The sequence below is a fragment of the Cnephaeus nilssonii genome (assembly GCF_951640355.1).
Source record: "Cnephaeus nilssonii genome assembly, chromosome: 7".
Classification (NCBI taxonomy): domain Eukaryota; kingdom Metazoa; phylum Chordata; class Mammalia; order Chiroptera; family Vespertilionidae; genus Cnephaeus; species Cnephaeus nilssonii.
The window spans coordinates 80,629,922-80,647,537 of record NC_137078.1 but is presented as its reverse complement, the minus strand read 5'-3'; the positions used below and the strand labels follow the sequence as shown (position 1 = coordinate 80,647,537).

At 43.2% G+C, this 17,616-nt stretch overlaps 1 protein-coding gene across 2 annotated transcripts in view; it reads left to right on the top strand.

Annotated features, from left to right (window-relative positions):
- Positions 1–9,151: 9,151 nt before the first annotated feature.
- The window catches only part of AGO1 (argonaute RISC component 1), a 41,592-nt gene continuing 33,127 nt past the window's right edge, over positions 9,152–17,616 (top strand). For both annotated transcript variants that reach the window (XM_079778125.1, XM_079778124.1), the window contains exons 1-2: positions 9,152–9,362; positions 14,095–14,278. In XM_079778125.1, coding sequence (XP_079634251.1) covers positions 9,338–9,362; positions 14,095–14,278 — 209 coding nt within the window. In that variant the 5' untranslated portion in view covers positions 9,152–9,337. The remainder of the gene's footprint in view (positions 9,363–14,094; positions 14,279–17,616) is intronic.

The window sequence follows — 17,616 nt, the reverse complement described above, 5'->3', positions numbered from 1 at the left end:
AGGGCTGTCTCTTCTCATCAACGAAATGATTCTTGTGGAAATGATTCATGTGCTGAAGTCTGTTACCTACCACACTTGTCATCTGCCTGGACTTGACCTTCATCTTTTTTCACCACTGATATAGTCACTATTTCCAATTATCCTCTTATTCTGTCTTACAGCATCCCATTCTTTTTTTTTTTTCCAAAGCACTTATCTTGGAATATATTTTGGGGTTTTTAAAATTTGTTTATTGTCTATCACTGTATTCTTTGTAAGTGCAAGGAAATACATGTCTGCTTTGTTCACAACTGGTAGGCATTTAGTAAATGTTTGTTGAATGAACGAATATATATTTGTATTTTGGAAAGATCACCCTGATGCAATTAGATGATGTATCTAAGAGTATAAGACTAGAGGTAGGGAGTTAGGGGGCTGTTGCACTTATCCAGGCAAGAGTTAGTGGTAACCTAGACTTGGATAATAGCAGTAGGGATATAGAAAAGTAGAGACTAATATATTAGGAGTTAGAATACACAGGATTTTATTACCATTTTTGTATGGGGTATTTTGTTTTTTTGGTGTGTTTTTTTTTTAAACCTCACCCGAGGATATTTTTCCATTGGTTTTTAGAGAGAGTGAAAGAGAGAGAAATATCGACATGAGAGAAACACATTGATTGGTTGCCTCCTGCACATGCCCTGACCAGGGCCTGGGTGGAGGGGAACCTGCAACCGAGATACATGCCCCTGACTAATTCCAGGACCCTTCGGCCCCCAGGCTGAGGCTCTATCCACTGAGTCAAACTGGCTAGGGCAAGTGATGTTTTTTAGGGTTTTGTCTTTATTCTCTCTTCATGCAACACACCCGCTTTGCTAGTTCTCATTGATGCCTATGGCTCTAGTTACTATCTACACTTTTAACTCTTAAATATGGAGCTTTAAGTGAAACATCTTTTCTTGGTTTCACATCATATATTCAACCATGTATGAGACAGCTGTAGTAGAATATTTTGCAGTCATTGTCTTTCTTCCCAAACCTGCTCCTCCTTTAGTGTTTTTAATCTCAGGATATGGTACCAACCTCTGACTTGCTCAAGCCAGAAACCTATTAGTGGGTGGCTCTTGTAGCCCAACTTAGATGGCGATAGGGATAGAAGTGTCTTCCCTTTAAAAAGGGTATGACCACCCTGGCTGGTTTGGCTCAGTGAATGATGGAGTGTCGGCCTGCGGACTGAAGGGTCCCGGGTTCAATTATGGACAAGGGCACATACCTAGGTTGTGGGCTTGATCCCCCACTGCGCATGGGAGGCAGCCGGTCAATGATTCTCTCTCATAATTGATGTTTCTATCTCTCCCTCTCCCTTCCTCTCTGAAATCAATAAAAATATATTTTGTTTAAAAAAAGGGTATGATTGATTGGCTCTCCTCTTCATTTTCTATTTTTATTTACTATTAAAGGAAAGTAAAGCTATGATAATGATTGAGATTATGTAGAAAGAAAATGAGCATATCAGAAGACCATGGGAATTATCATGTATTCAGCACCTATAAGTGCTTGCTGTGTTTGGCCTTTACCATTCATTAATTAATTTAATCTTCTCACAATTCTGTGTGATTTCTATGAATGGGGAAATGACAATTCATAATGAGACTATGGCTTGATCAAGGTTATATTTCCACTTGTGGTAGAGCTGATATTTGACCCAGGTTTTTCTGATTTCAAGTGTTTCAGTATGTAACTAGATGGAATTATAAATCAAAGCACAGGAACACAATATGGCTGTTGTTACATATTGCCACATTGCTTTCCAAAGGAATATACTGATATAAAATGCCAGTGTACAGTTCCATTACAATATCTTGATCATTGAGCATGTAATACAATAAAAAAAAAATAATGGAGCCTGGCCAAGTTTAGGGTTTTGGGTCATCATGTGTGTTGCAGAAGACCCGGGAAATAGGCTTGATTTGGGTCAGTTCAGTTCCAGCCTGGGTGGAACTACACTTGTGAACTTGCTTTGGGTGTCAGAACCAGGGACAGCTCCTCCTGTCCCTCCCCCTGCTGACCCTTGGCTGGTTTGGGCAGGGGTGAGAGTGGGCAGATTTGGGCATGGTGTACTTCTTCTAGCATCTTCTCACTGTTTCTTGCTTCCTTCTTTATGCTAGAATATCACAATTGATAGTTCCTGGTATATGTGGGGTTATTCACCTTCATAATCTCTGCTAACGCTGCTTGGTATGCCTTGTTCCCATCTTTTGCCTGGCCAATTCCTGCTCATCCTCTCAGGCCTTTTTAAGTAGGTATCTCTTCTAGGAAACCTACCCTGAGTACTCCAGACTGGGTTAGACATACCTCCTTTTAGTTCCCATGGGTTAGACATACCTCCTTTTAGTTCCCATGCTTGCCTCTGTTATTTCTTTTTTAAATATTTTTTTTTATTGATTTCAGAGAGGAAGGAAGCAGGAGAGAGAGATAGAAACATCAATGATGAGAGAAAATCATTGACTGACTTCCTCCTGCATGCCCCCTACTTGGGGATTGAGCCCACAATCCTGACCTAGAATTGAACCGTGACCTCCTGGTTCATAGGTTGATGCTCAACCACTGAGCACACGGACTGGGCTTGCCTCTATTATTATATTCAAAATTACATTGAAATCAGCATCTGTGCTCTCCAGTACAGTAGCCACTTGAAATGTTGCTAGTGTGAATTGAGATGGATGTACCATGAGTGTAAAATACACACCATATTTCAAAGACTATATACAAAGAATGTAAAATATTCATAATTTTTATATTGATGACATGTTGAAATGATAATATTTTGAGGTTAAGTAATATATTATTAAATTTAATTTCCTGTTTCCCTTTTCCCTTTTTATAATGTGGCTACTAAAATATCTAAAATTACATATCTATCCTGTATGATGTTTCTATTGGATAGCACTAATATATATATTTGTCTCTTCTTAGTTGGTAGAGTCTGGCTCTCATCCATTCTTGTTTCTTTGTATTTCTTGAGCATAATACTTGTGATGGGTGGCAATAGCTGATGCTAGTTCTCAGAACTTGGGTTTGGAGTATCAAGGGTCCAACAGATATTATTACATTAGTTGGTTTTTCCATCTAGGAACTTGGCCTCCCTCTTTACTTAACTCAGGCTTTAAAAAAATTATTTATTGCCGAAACCGGTTTGGCTCGGTGGATAGAGCGTCGGCCTGTGGACTGAAAGGTCCCAGGTTCGATTCCGGTCAAGGGCATGTGCCTTGGTTTGCGGGCACATCCCCAGTAGGGGTTGTGCGGGAGGCAGCTGATCGGTGTTTCTCTATCATCGATGTTTCTAACTCTCTATCCCTCTCTCTTCCTCTCTGTAAAAAAAAAAAATCAATAAAATATATTAAAAAATTATTTATTGTTGAAATTATTACATATGTCCCCCCTCCACCCTCATTTACCCCCTCTATACCGCCCCTGCCCCCCCCAGTCCTTCAGCACCCTATTGTCTGTGTCCAGATTATGCATATATGCATACAAGGTCTTTGGTTGATTACCTGCCACCCATCCACCCTCCCCTGCCTTCCCTCTGAGATTTCCCACTCTGTTCCATGCATCTATGTCTTTGGATCCACTCTGTTCATCAGTTTATTTTGTTACTTAGATTCCACATATGAGTGTGATCTTAACTCAGGCTTTTTAAATATGTCTTATTGATTCTTATAGATTTTCTCATAGATCACAAATATCTCATAAAGTTTATTTCTAAGTATTTTGAATTGGGTATTTTATTATTATAGTGTATAATTAGTTATTACTGATTAAATGCTACAGGTTTTAAAATAACAGTCCCTGCCTGTTCTGGTTATTTATCTATTGCTCTCAGTTGAAGCCTACCTATTTATTCTATGATGCACCAGGAATTTTGTGAGGTTGGAGTTAACATATGTAAAGTTTGGAACAGTGCCTGGCACTTAATATTAAGTAAACACTTAATAATGTTAGCTATTATCATCATAATTTTAATTAATCTGTAATATAATTCTATATGCTAGTGTTGGACTTGTGAATTTTGCATCCATAGTTCTGAGATCTCTTTTTGTAATACCATCATTTAATAAGAGATGAGGCTCTTTATCTGCTATTATGAACAAATTATAAAAATTCCCCTTTTTTCCATATTCTATTTATTGATTTTTTTTTTTTTTTTTTAGAGAGAGAGCCCTGGCTGGGTAACTAGTTGGTTAGAGATTTGTCCCGATATGCCAAGGTTGCAGGTTTAATTTCCAGTCAGGGCACATACAAAAACCAACCAATGAATGCATAAATAAGTGGAATAACAAATTGATTTCTTTCTTTTTAAAAACTTTTTATTGATTGACTTTAGAGAGAAAGAAAGAAGAAGAAAGAGAGACACCAATTTTTGTTGTTCTACTTATTCATGCATTCATTGGTTGATTCTTATATGTGTCCTGACTAAGGATCAAACCCACAACCTTAGTGTAATGAGATGATGCTCTAAGCAACTGAGTTATCATGCCAGGACCTTTCTCATATTCTAAAACCATGCATATGACATGGAACAGAATTATCTCTTTCAGGAATGGCTGGAAATCTTTTGGGTTAGGTGTTCTTTGGTCATTTTTGATAACTTTCTCAATGTCCTCCTTAATTGTTGCTTAATCCTTGTTTTGCATTTTTTTCTTTTGAATTTTTTTAAAGAAAAAAAAGTAATTTTACACAGGGTTCCAAATTAATTATAGTTATATAAAAATTCCCTTATGTTTATTAAATTTCTGTGATGAGTTTTAAAATTTGGGAGTGATAGATTTGTTCACTGTCTTGTGATGTTTCACAGGTTGATACATATGTTAGAATTGATTACATTGTACACTTTATATCAGTGGTTCTCAACCTTTCTAATGCCACCACCCTTTAATACAGTTCCTCATGTTGTGGTGACCCCAACCATAAAATTATTTTCGTTGCTACTTCACAGCTGTAATTTTGCTACTGTTAAATGAATCGTAATGTAAATATCTGTGTTTTCCGATGGTCTTAGGCTTTACAGCAGCAGTTGAGAACCGCTAGCAGGGTCGCCTAAGACCATGGGAAAACACAAATATTTACATTACGATTCATTTAACAGTAGCAAAATTACAGCTATGAAGTAGCAACGAAAATAATTTTATGGTTGGGGGGTCACCACAACATGAGGAACTGTATTAAAGGGTGGCGGCATTAGAAAGGTTGAGAACCACTGCTTTATATACTTGCAGTTTATTATGTCAATTATACCTCAATTTTCAAAAAAGTAATTTTATAAAGCCTACCAATTTCATGTCTTTTCAAAGTGCCATCTGACATTTATTAACTCCGTTGTTCATGATTTCTGATTTTTAAAATTATCTTCTGAAATGTAATACATTTATTATAGATAAAAAGAGGTGGTGCGTGCAAGAGCTGTCAGTGGTTCATTTCATGATAGTTGCATATATAATTTGTTGTATATATGTGTGTGTGTGTGTGTGTGTGTGTGTGTGTGTGTGTGTGTTGTTTTTTTAACCCTCACCGAGGAGTGGATATTTTTTCCTTTGATTTTTAGAGAGTGGAAGGGATGGCGAGGGAGGAGAGAAAGAAACATTTACGTGAGAGAAACACATTGATTAGTTACCTCCTGCTTGTACCCCATCCAGGGCTGAGGATCAAACCTGCAACCAAGATACATGCCCTTGACTGGGAATCTAACCTGTGACCCTGCTGGTCGACACTCTACTGAGCAAAACTGGCCAGGACTATTTTATGTCTTTGTTACTACCTTGATTTTATTGTTCCCAGTCTGTTTATTTATTTATTTTTTTAAATGTATTTTTATTGACTTCAGAGAGGAAGGGAGAGGGAGAGATAGGAACACCAATGATGAGAGAGAATCATTGATTGGCTGTCTCCTGCACGCCCCCTACTGGGGATCTAGCCCGCAACCCAGGCATGTGCCTTGACTGGGAATCAAACCTTGACCCCCGGTTCATAAGTTGACGCTCAACCACCGAACCACACTGGCCGGGCCCAGGCTGTTTTTTAAATATTAAGAAAAGGAAAATATAGATGGAGATGCAGTGTTTTTTTTTTGTTTTCAGGCCATTTTTGTTTTGGGACCGGGAAGCTCTGGATGTAGAGAAAGTGTAAAAGTGGAAAGACCTGGGCTCTGGCCCATAAAACAGAGACCCTTGGGTGTGAGTCAGCTATGGACTGAGATGCAAGGATTAAACTAGAAACACAAGGAGCAAATAGCTTCCTGGGAATGTACATCAAGAATTACTGCAAGCAGCTGGTCAGCATAAAAAAGCAAAATGCATCTGGATTCCCTTTATATTCTACCACTTTGCCTCGCCAAGAGTGAAATCTCTGATAATGGAGACACTTTGCAGAAAGACACTGAGAGGCCAGGGCTAGGCTTGACTCTGCTAGCCACTTGGGAAAGGGGTCAGAATAGTGGCCATTGCCTTTCTACAAAGTTATGTGTGAGGCTTGGTATTTAGAACAGGGGATACACTCTTCTTATGGAATGCTGAGCTTGCAGCATGGTTATACCAAGGTAAAAAGGTCTTGCTACTTTTGAGGATATTTTGATGCCATCTGTTTGATTCAGATCAACCCAGATTTACTGATTATTCTAGGCACAGCTTTGTGCCAGGCACTACAGGAGAACAGAAATGCATCTGATATGGTCTCTATTCTTAAAGAACTTAGAATACAGTGCAAGAGCCAGATAATTTTGATAGCAGCCAACACTTTGCCTACATTCTAGCAGGCACTATTCTAAGGTTTTTATATGCATTAACAACAGCCCAATTAGGTGGGTACTATTTTTCACCTCTCAAAATGGGGGTGGAGGAAATCGAGACACAGAGAAGTTAAGTAATTTGCCTAGTGTTACACAGCTAGTAAATGGCAACACCAGGGCTAAAACCCAAACACTGGCTCTAAAGTCTTTGTTCTTAACTTTATACTGTAGAGCAGTAGTTCTCAAAGTGTGGTCCCCAGATTAGCAGCATCAACCTCATCTGGAAACTTATTAGAAACTAGAGGCCGGATGCATGAAATTCATGCAAGAGTAGGCCTTCCTTCCCTTGGCTGCCAGCACCATCTTCCCTCTGGCACCTGGAACCCGGCCTTCCCTCGCAGCCCCGGCTTCGTCCAGGAGGTTGTCCAGGAGGACGCCTGGTCTAATTAGCATATTACGCTTTTATTATTATAGATGCACATTCTTGGGTCCCACCCAAGACCTATTGAATCACAAATTCTGGAGGTAGGGCTCAGCAACCTGTGTTTTGTTTTTTAAATATATTTTTATTGATGTCAGAGAGGAAGGGAGAGGGAGAGAGAGATAGAAGCATCAATGAGAGAGAATCATTGCTTGGTTGCCTCATGCACACCCCACACTAGGAATCAAGCCCGCAACCGGGCATGTGCCCTGACTGGGAATCAAACCATGACCTTCTGATTCATAGGTCGATGTTCAACCATTGAGCCACACCAGCTGGGCTCAGCAACCAGTGTTTTAACAAGTTCTCCAGATTATTCTGATACCTCCTGTTTTGAGAACCTCTGCTAAGCAAGGCAGACTGTGATGTGGGTCAGAAATTAATCTCTCTATGGTTAGGGAGTGGGTATGGTCTGTGTCTTAAGTTCCTAGCCTTCTGCACAGCATTTAGTGTAAAATAGGCATCAAAAATGCATATGGATGAATTCATATGAATGAATATAAGGGAAAGGTGATGTTTGAGCTGGGTCTCTTACCACCTATCAATTCCAACAGACCAAATGAGAGGAATCTTCTCAGCAATTGTGAGACTAGCACGGAACTGACATACTTTGAGCAAAGTTAAAGGGTCTGCACTACCAAGAGGAGCCATCAGAATGGCAGGAGGATCATGTGAGAGTAGTTAAGGAAGTAAACATGTCAGGATTTGGTGCACAGCTGAATTGGGGGGGGGGGGCGGGGAGAAGGAAGGGAGAGAGAGAAACTTCATTTCTGGGATGATGCCATTTGCAGAGACAGGATGCATGGGACAAGCACGTTTGTGGGGTAAATATAAAGAGTTTGATTTTGGACTCTTTAAATTTGAAGTGATGGTAGGCTATCCAGGTGGAGCTGTCCAGCAGACACTTGGAAATATGAGTGTGAGACTTGTATGGAAATGGAGATTTGGAAAGATCGTTGAGCCATAAGAATGCATGAAGCCTTCAAGGGGAAAATGAAGAGTGGAATTAGAAGAGAGCTGGGTTTGAAACCATGGTGAACACTACTGACAAGAACTTAGGCACCAGATCCCAGAAAATGCTGAAGCCAAGGAGAAGGCTAAAAAAGGAAGGAGAGGCATAGTGTCACATATTGCAGAGAAATAAGAATGGAAAATTATTCTTTGAATTTCGACACAAGAAGTCTTAAGTGAAGTGGTGAGGACAGAAGCAGATTTGAGTGAGCGAGCAGTAGTGAGAAAGTGGAGACAGGTGCTTCCAGGTCCCATCCACAGAGGTCTGTAGCCGCACTTAGGTTGAAACTGTGACACCTTCCAGGGTAGGCAGGGTCTCTCATATCTGTGGTCTCAATGCCCAGCACTCAGCTTGGGAAAGAGGGTGGCGTTAGGGAGTTCAGTGAGTCAGGGACAGAGAAAGGCTTCGGGGAGGTAGTCCCTTCGCAGCCAACGCGTGAAGGATGAGAGAGATTAGGAGGAAAGGTGGGAGGCAGGGCCCCTCGGTGATGGGGTGCTCGGAGTGTTGAGGGGGACCAGGGAATGAGGTGGGGTTCCTGTAATGTGCGCGTGGCTCTGTGAGAAGAGGGGAGGCTATGTGTAGGATTGGAGGGACCTATTTGGGAAAAAAGACAGGGCCTGCGGCTGCTTCAGGGGTTGGGGGAGTGTCCCCACCCCAACCCCGCCCCGCCCCACTTACGCCACTGCGCGGTAACGCTGCGCCTCTACCGAAGCCCTTCCTCCGGGCTGCAGGGCGACGGGTGTCCGCCAGGGGCCGCTGCCTCGGGTCCCCGGTGCCCCCGCCTCTCTCCATTGGCCTTTGTTGCCTTCGGAGCGCCCCGCTTGACTCGTTCCCGTCCGCCCCCTGGGCCTGGCGGTCGCGCCTGCGCACTGGCAACTGGCCGGGCGCTCACTGGGGGAGCTGCTGCAGGCTCCGCGGCGGCGGCGGCAACGGAGGCTGCGGGGGTGGCGGTGCGAGCGGCCGGGCTTGGGGGGGGAGCCGAGCCCGGCCCGGGAATCCTAGCAGCTAGAGTGCGGGGTACCTAGGCCCCTCACACTGGATTCCACAGTCTCCGGGCCGCCTGACCTCCGCACGGGTATATGGGATGGAAGCGGGACCCTCGGGAGCAGGTAAGGGTCTGCAGGCGGGGGGAACGGTGCGTGCTCCAAAGGACCAGGGGGCTCCCGCCTGAGGAGCTGGATTTCCGAGTGAGGAAAGGTTTCCTGCGTGAGGAGAGGGGCTCTTATGGCATGGGGGCCCAGTTTGAAGGGGGCTGTGTGTAGTTCCGGGGGAAACCTTGTGAAGGGGGCTCTGAGATGGGGGCCGTTTATCAAAGGAGGCTCTATGCACTCCTGGAGGTGGGAAGTAATCTGGGAGAAGGGCCTGAACACACGTAAGGACTCCCGGAGATGCCTGGAGGCCTAAGGAGAGTCCCGGCAGGTGGCAGGAGGCGGACTCCAGGTGTCCTGGAGAGGAGGAGGTCCATACAGATGGGCCCTAGCTGTAGCATGCCGGGGTGGGGGTTCAGCCAGTCTGGGCTGGGCTAGTGTCCCTTGGGAGAAGGCGCCAGACCTGGACTGTAAGCTCCGCCCAGCCGGGCCTGACGCGGGGGCGAGGGTCAGGGGGCGGTGGGTGGGGATCCAGCCCCAGGATTCCCCCTCACCCCCTCGCGAGTCCCGGGAGCCTGAGCAGAGGCACTCGAGCATGCGCAGAGGTGGCCGCTAGAAGGGGCTGCCCTAGGTAGTGGGGGCGTGGCTGCCCAAATTACCCCCACTCTTCATCCCGCGCGGTTTGGCTTGGGAAAAGGAGCGCGCTGATGGGGTGCATTCTCTCTAAGGTTATGCTGGCTGGGCGCAAATAGAAATGGTCCCTTTCCCCATCTTGGGGGTTCTTACACTTGGCTCAGAAAACGGTCACAATTTGCCAAGAATGGGTTGAGGGAAACTGCTAAAGTGCCTTGCCTTATTTTGCCACTTGGATGAGGAAAGACTTGGACCGATTCAATGGCGGGTTTTCACTAAAGATAGGTCTTAGGAAAGGTGTTTGTTACTGAAGGATGAAGGCCAGGGCCAGGTTTACCTGGAAGAGGTTGTCCGCCTGGTTGCACGTTTCTGGTCCAACACTGTAGACCCGAGGTTGCCAAGATAGCTTTTTGTCACAAATAAGTTTGGGGGATGGACCCTGGTGAGTCCCAGGTGATAGCCTTAATTTCTCCTTGTTCATGAGCAATCAGGAATAAAGGAGATAAGAATAGAGGAGAAACTGAAGCTGGGCTTTTCCAAGAAGACTGGAGTCCCCAGGACAGGTTGTGGGTTGGTGGCACTTTGGTGGAAGGAGCAGTCTAGACCTGGGAATCCTTTAGGTTATATCTCACCTCTTTCTGCCATTTGATCTGGAATGGTAATAGGATTTTCATTTGGGACATGAATTTTATTTCTGGTGGAAGAATCTTTTTCTTTTATACTAGATCTAATCTCAAGGGAATAGCTTTTACCGACTCATTCAAGTCATTCATTCAGTGATCTGTAAGTACTTTCCCCCAAGCAAAAATAACCTTATAAAGTCTGTAAAGGTCTTAAGGTGAAGTGCAGCGAGCAACAGACTTCAGAAAATTACTTCCTCCTTCTCTCAAGCCCATCTCCATTCCAGGAGCTCTCTTGGTTTTCTAGGCTGGAGACTATTTGCAACAACCTGTGGACTAGAGTAAGAGTAGGTCACAGAGGTTCAGATAGATTGTCAGGAGCTGATACCCATACCAGACCGCTAATGGTTTTATTCTGATGAATTCCGAATGGGCGCTAGAGTGATGAAGAAAACGGACTTGTTTGATACGAGAAATAAGCTTTTAGGAAAGGGACTAGAGCTTGGTATCTGGAGCTGGCTGTAGCCTAGTGGGACAGGCTTTGCCTCATTAGAGGTAATTGAAATTCATTCTGGAAGCTGTGAATGGAGGTACCTCATTACTCCCCCTTGCTAAGACCTGTCAACTCTCATGGAAGTTGGAGGATACAATACTCAAAACTGAAGTATTGTTGTTGGCTTCACTGGGCTTATGTTCAAGTGTGCCTTCTGTGCTCAGGTGTGTTCCAAGCACATAAACTGGACTGATTTATCTGTGGAACCAGCAAGTGTTTAGGCCCTGACACAAAGTATATGTTTATTAATTAAATTGAATCACATTCCAGTGTGACATAAATTGTTAAGCACATAGTTGGATACTTAATACAGGTACTCTGTGTATACTCATGTGTGGACAAATTCTTTTTGGAGAGATTGGCCTCTTAGTATTTGCTTCCTGATAGCTAACCTAGCCTTGAATTTGTCTTTTGAATAGGCAGTCTGCTTCTTGGGAGGTTGTGGGCCTCTGAACTGCAGGGAAGGAATCCCTGAGCCAAGCCTTTCAGCTCTGTTACTTTTTCTTCTCAGGGCTGGTTGGGGATGGGGGAGGGGGAGTGTCCTTTTCACAGCCCCTCCCTCCTTGCTTTTGTCTGCAAGGAAGGACCCCACCCCTTTCCCCCAAGGCCCAAGCTTTGTCCTCTCTGCTGGGGCCCTCATCTGCATCACAAAGTGGCCGTCTGTCCCTGTCTGGGTCTGAAGGGAAGTGTCTCCCTTTCTCAGACTAAAAGCTGGGGGCAGGGTGAGGTAAAGAGGGGCGGGGGGGCCGAGGAGTGGACTTTCTACAGCTGTGAGGCTTGCAGGGGGATGGGATAGGAGAGAGCTTACTCTTTCCTTCTGCCTTCCCTAGTTTGGGGATGAGGGAGAGCTTGGGGACTTTCCTGTTTTCCCAAAGCCTCCTTGGAGTAGAGGGTGCCTGGTGCCTAAGGCTGTCTAGTCTGTAGTCCGATTTCTGGGGAAAAGAAGGCTTTGAGGCTAGAGTGTTTATCCCATCCCCCATCAGTTCTACCTAGCCCAGCTCCAGGGATGTCTTTTTTCAGGGCTCCAAACGGTTATTCCGCCTGGGGGAGACTAAGGAGGTGAATGGAAAGTAAGAACTTAGGGAGGGGAAGGGTGTCTTATACCAGATACATCTACCAGGGTACACGTTTGTCCTGTGCAGGATTTATAATTGTTTCTGAGCAATTTGCAGGTGTTCGTGTGTTTGTGTGTTGTGTGTGTTCTTTGTGGTGAGTCTGCAGATCACTTTGTTCATTCATTTAATATCTGTATATTGAACACCTCCTGTGTGCCAGGCTTTCACGCAGGAGATTCAGCAGTGACCAGGGCAGATGGTCCCTGCCTTTGAAGAACTTACAGTCTAGGGTAGTGAGGGGTATGTGTGTAAAGATTTTGTCTAGGTCTAAGTGAGTGTTTGGATGTGTATGACTAGAATGTGTCACATTATGTGTGTGTGTCTGTCTATGCCTTGTGTGTACTTTCTGTTCACCTCTTTTTGGGGTAGGTGGCCAGGTGCTAGTAGTTAGCTTTCACTTCCCCCATGTAGCTGAGCCCTAAAGGCCTTTTGCCCCCAGGCTGGGCCTGCATTTCCAGTCTGCATTGTGAGGCTGGGCTTGACAGGTGGTTAGAAGGAGACAGCAGTTTAACTCTGGGAAGCATGCCCCTCCCTTGAATGGTTCTGACCTCTTCCTGACCCCCCAGATGAGGATATGCCCCATCCCCCCTCCGACCCCACCTCGTCCCCCCCTCCCTCCCCCCCCCCTCCCGCATGCACACACACCTATAGACAGACAGACTGAAAGCAGAGCTCTGGTGATGGGAGGTTCTGGGCTGGCTTATTCATCTCATCTCCCACCTGAGCTGGTCCTCTACCAGCCAGGACAATAGTAACTCTAGACAAAGGCTTCTCTTAGGCTGTTTTTCCCTCCCTTCCCCCTCAAGCTAGAAAATAAAACTAGAGGCAGCAATCATGCTTATGGCCAGAGAGGAGAAAGTAGTGGCCTTGCCCTAGCCCTTTCCCCAGGGCCCTATCTGTCTTGAAATTGATCCCTCCTGCTACTGTCTGGGCTCTCTATATGGAAGGAGCTGTGAACCGTGGAGACAATTTTGTATTCTCCTTCCCAGAGCCAGTATCTCTCCCTTCTTCAGCATTCTAATGGCTGCTTCTCTTTCCCAAGTCCTCTACTCTAGCTTCAGTCTCCTATATGCTGCCTGTCTTCATTCCCTAGCTTTTTCTTCTTTTGGACTTTTTCTTCATTGTTTCCCCAGTTGCAGCCTTGCTTCTTACCCAAGCTCCTACCTCTAGCCTTCCTTCCTTCCTTGGCTCCCAATTCAGGACTTTTTCTGCTAACCTCTGGTTTAGTCTGGTTTCTTGGCCAGCTCCCAACTTCAGCCTCTCTCCTTTCCTTAGTTTCCAAACTCTATCCTTTTAGCCCTTTCTCCTTTTCTGTCTCCAGCCTTAGCCATTTAGTTGCTTTAATCTGTTAGCAAACAAACACTGCCCCAACCCCCAACCTGGCCTTTTTTAAAATGTTCCTCCTGCCTACAGAGGAGTGTTAAGATGATGCTGTTTTGTGTTTGGGGTGGTGATGAATGAAGTGAGCACTTGCTACAGAGAATAGCGCATTCTTGGTCTGTTAGATACCTGGTGGAGGCATGTGTATTAATCTCATAGAAGGAAGGATTTTGTTACTGGGAGCCAGATTTATCCCCTCTACTTAACATGCAATGGGAACTTATTACATATTCACTTGAATTTAAGATAGACAAGGGTAGTTTTCCTCATTGGAGAGAATTAAAAAAAAAAATTAGCCTGGAATGTCTGAGCCCATGGAAACCCTCAGTTGACTTGGGTAGGCAGGAACCCTTGCACTCTCCTGCTCCTGTTCCAGGGAACCTTGTGCCTTCTCTGATAGGAGTGTAAGGAGATGACCAGACTTAACCCTTACCAGCCTTTTTGTATTGTAGCTGCAGGCGCATACCTGCCCCCTCTGCAGCAGGTGTTCCAGGCACCTCGAAGGCCTGGCATTGGCACAGTGGGGAAACCAATCAAGCTCCTGGCCAATTACTTTGAGGTGGACATCCCTAAGATTGACGTCTACCACTACGAGGTGGATATCAAACCAGATAAGTGTCCTCGCAGAGTCAACCGGTAAGTGATACACATCTAAGACTCCAAATACACGAGTTTTTACTTTTCTGAGTCTCAGAACCTTGAAAGAGGATCCAGAGATGTAAACAAACAAACTACTAGAGGGTGATATTACCAAATTCAACACGAAAGCTTTTGAGGAGGAGATTCCAAGTAAGGAAAATATCATTGGATTTGGCTATTAGGATTTAATTAGTACCTTTTGTCAGAGCAGTTTTATTAAAGTAGTTGGGCTAGTAATCTAATTATAGTGAATTAAGGAATATGTGAAAGGTAATGTGGTAAGGATGGTGAGACCAGAAAACTTTTCCCAGATAGTTTAGCAGTGAAACATGGGGAGTGGGAATATGTTGGCTAGAGTGGATTATAGGGGTCAAGTACAGTGCCTAGCCTAGTACATTTCAATATTTGTTGAAATGAGTGAAAAGTTTTTAAGAATGAGACATGGTATGTTTATAAACTGAAGAGAAGGAGCTAGTGGAGGAGAGGTTAAAGGTACATGACAGAGAGGGGAGGAATGAGTGGGATGTCCTTGCTGAGGCAGGAGGACATTATAGGATACATAGTTGGAGGGAGTATCCTTAGAGAGAAGAAGCAATATTTCTTTTTAAATTACATTTTATTAATATTTGAAAATTATATACATACAATGTAAATAAATTTAAAATATTACAAAAAGAGTATCATTGAAAGATTTCTCTTGTTGCCCTCATCTCCAATGTCCTAGTCCTTTCCCCCAGAGGCATTTATTATTACCATTTTTTTAGTATGATTGTTACCATTCTTGAGTATGCTTCCAGATATTTTTGTTTGTATATTCAAGCATATAGAACATATACATATGTATAGAATATAGAATCCTATATACCTTGTTCTACACCTTGTTTTTTTCCTACTAAACAATATATTTTGGAAAATAATGCATATCAGTACATGCATATCTGCCTCATTCTTTTGCTCAATAGGTATTTCATTGAATGTGATATTGTAATTTACTTAGTAACTCTATTGAACATTTAGGTTGAGTAAACTTTTGCTACAAAAATGAAACTGTATTGAATATTATTAAATATATATACATTTTTCACTCAAGTATGAGCGTGTGTATAGGATAAATTCCTAGGAGTGGATTTGCTGGCATAGACCATTTAAAAATTCTGAGATAATGCTAGTTTTTTTAAAGTAAGCTGTACCAACATTTACTTCCTTTGACAAGGTATTAAGAGTGCCTCTTGCCCTAGCTGGTTTGGCTCAGTGAATAGAGTGTTGGCCTGCGGATTGAAGGGTCCCAGGTTTGATTCCAGTTAGGGCACATGCCCAAGTTGCAGGTTCAATTCCTAGTGGGGGGCATGCAGGAGGCAGCCAATCAATTATTCTCTCTCATCATTGATGTTTCTCTCCCTCTCCCTTCCTCTCTGAAATCAATTTTTTTTAAAAAGTGCCTCTTCCCAATATCTGCACCAATCTAATATATTGTATTTTTTATCTTTGACATTTTGATAAGTAGAAATTATACTTGAATTTAATTTTTATTACTTTTCTACTTTTTATTATAGAATTTTTTTTTATATTTTACTGATTTTTTACAGAGAGGAAGGGAGAGGGATAGAGAGAAACATTGATGAGAGAGAAACATCTATCAGCTGCCTCCTGCACGCCCCCTACTGGGGATGTGCCCGAAACCAAGATACATGCCCTTGACCTGAATCGAACCTGGGACCCTTCAGTCTGCAGGCCAACGCTCTATCCACTGAGCCAAACCGGTTAGGGCTTACTATAGAATTTTAATTCATATGAAAAATATTTATCTCATAAGCTCATTGAGGGTTTAGCTTCTTTGTTTTTTTAATCCTCACCCAAGGAGTTAGGATATTTTTCCATTGAATTTTAGAGAGAGTGAATGGGAGTGGGGCAAGGGGACAGAGAGAGAGAGGGATAGAGAGAGACAAACATCGATTGGCTGCCTCCTGCTCACACCCTCAACCAGGGCTGAGGATTGAACCTGCAACTGAGGTATGTGCCCTGACAGGGAATTGAAGAACCTGCAACCCTTCGGTCTGCAGGCCTATTCTCTAACCACCAGGGTTTGGCTTCTTTTTTAAAAAAAAAAATAAATTATTTTTCTTTTTTAAATATATTTTTATTGATTTCAGAGAGGAAGGGAGGAGAGATAGAAACATCAATGATGAGACTCATTGATAGGCTGCCCCCTACTGGGGATCGAGCCTGCAACCCAGGCATGTGCCCTTGACTGGAATCAAACCTGGGACCCTTCAGTCCGAAGACTGACACTCTATCCACTGAGCCAAACCAGCTAGGGCCTGACCTGGAATTGAACTATGATCTCCTGGTTCATAGGTTGATGCTCAAGTACTGAGCAACACCAGCCGAGATGGCTTCTTTTTTTTAATGAGGTAACATCGATTAACAATAACATAAATTTCAGGTTTACAACTTTGTAATTCGGTATTTGTATTGGGTGCTCACCACCAAAAGCCTAGTTTCTATCCATCACCATATGTTTGCTCTCTTTATCCATTTTACTCTTCTCCCAGCCCCTTCTCTCTGGTAACTACCAATATGTTGTCTGAATCTATGAATTTGGTTTTGTTTGTTCATTTGTTACTTTTTGATTTATATTCTATGTATGAGTGAAATTATACGGTTTTATCTTTTTTCTTCTGACTTATTTCACTTAGCATAATACTCTCAGGACGACTCCATATTCTCGCAAATGGCAATATTTCATCTTTTTATGGTTGAGTAGTATCCTATTACATGTCTATATCTATATACATCACACCTCCTTTATATATTCATTCATTGATAGACACTAACTGATTTTTTAAAATCTTTGTCCTAGCCGGTTTGGCTCAGTGTATAGAGTGTTGGCCTGCAGACTCAAGGGTCCCAGGTTCGATTCCGGTCAAGGGCATGTACCTTGGTTGCGGGCACATCCCCAGTGGGGAGTGTGCAGGAGGCAGCTGATCGATGTTTCTCTCACATCAATGTTTCTAACTCTCTATCCCTCTCCCTTCCTCTCTGTAAAAAATCAATAAAATGTATTTTTTTAAAAAATCTTGGCTGCTGTAGATAATGCTGCAGTATACATAAGGTACATAGATTTTTTAAATTAGTTTTCATATTTTTGGATAAGTACCCAGAAGAGGAATTGCTGGATGATATGGTAGTTCTTAATTTTTTGAGAAACCTCCATAATTTAGTGGCTGTATCAATTTTCAATTCCCTTTTCTGTACATCTTGCCAACACTTGTTATTATTTCCTTTTTGATAATAGCCATTCTAACAGGTATGTGGTAATTGATATCCCATGATTT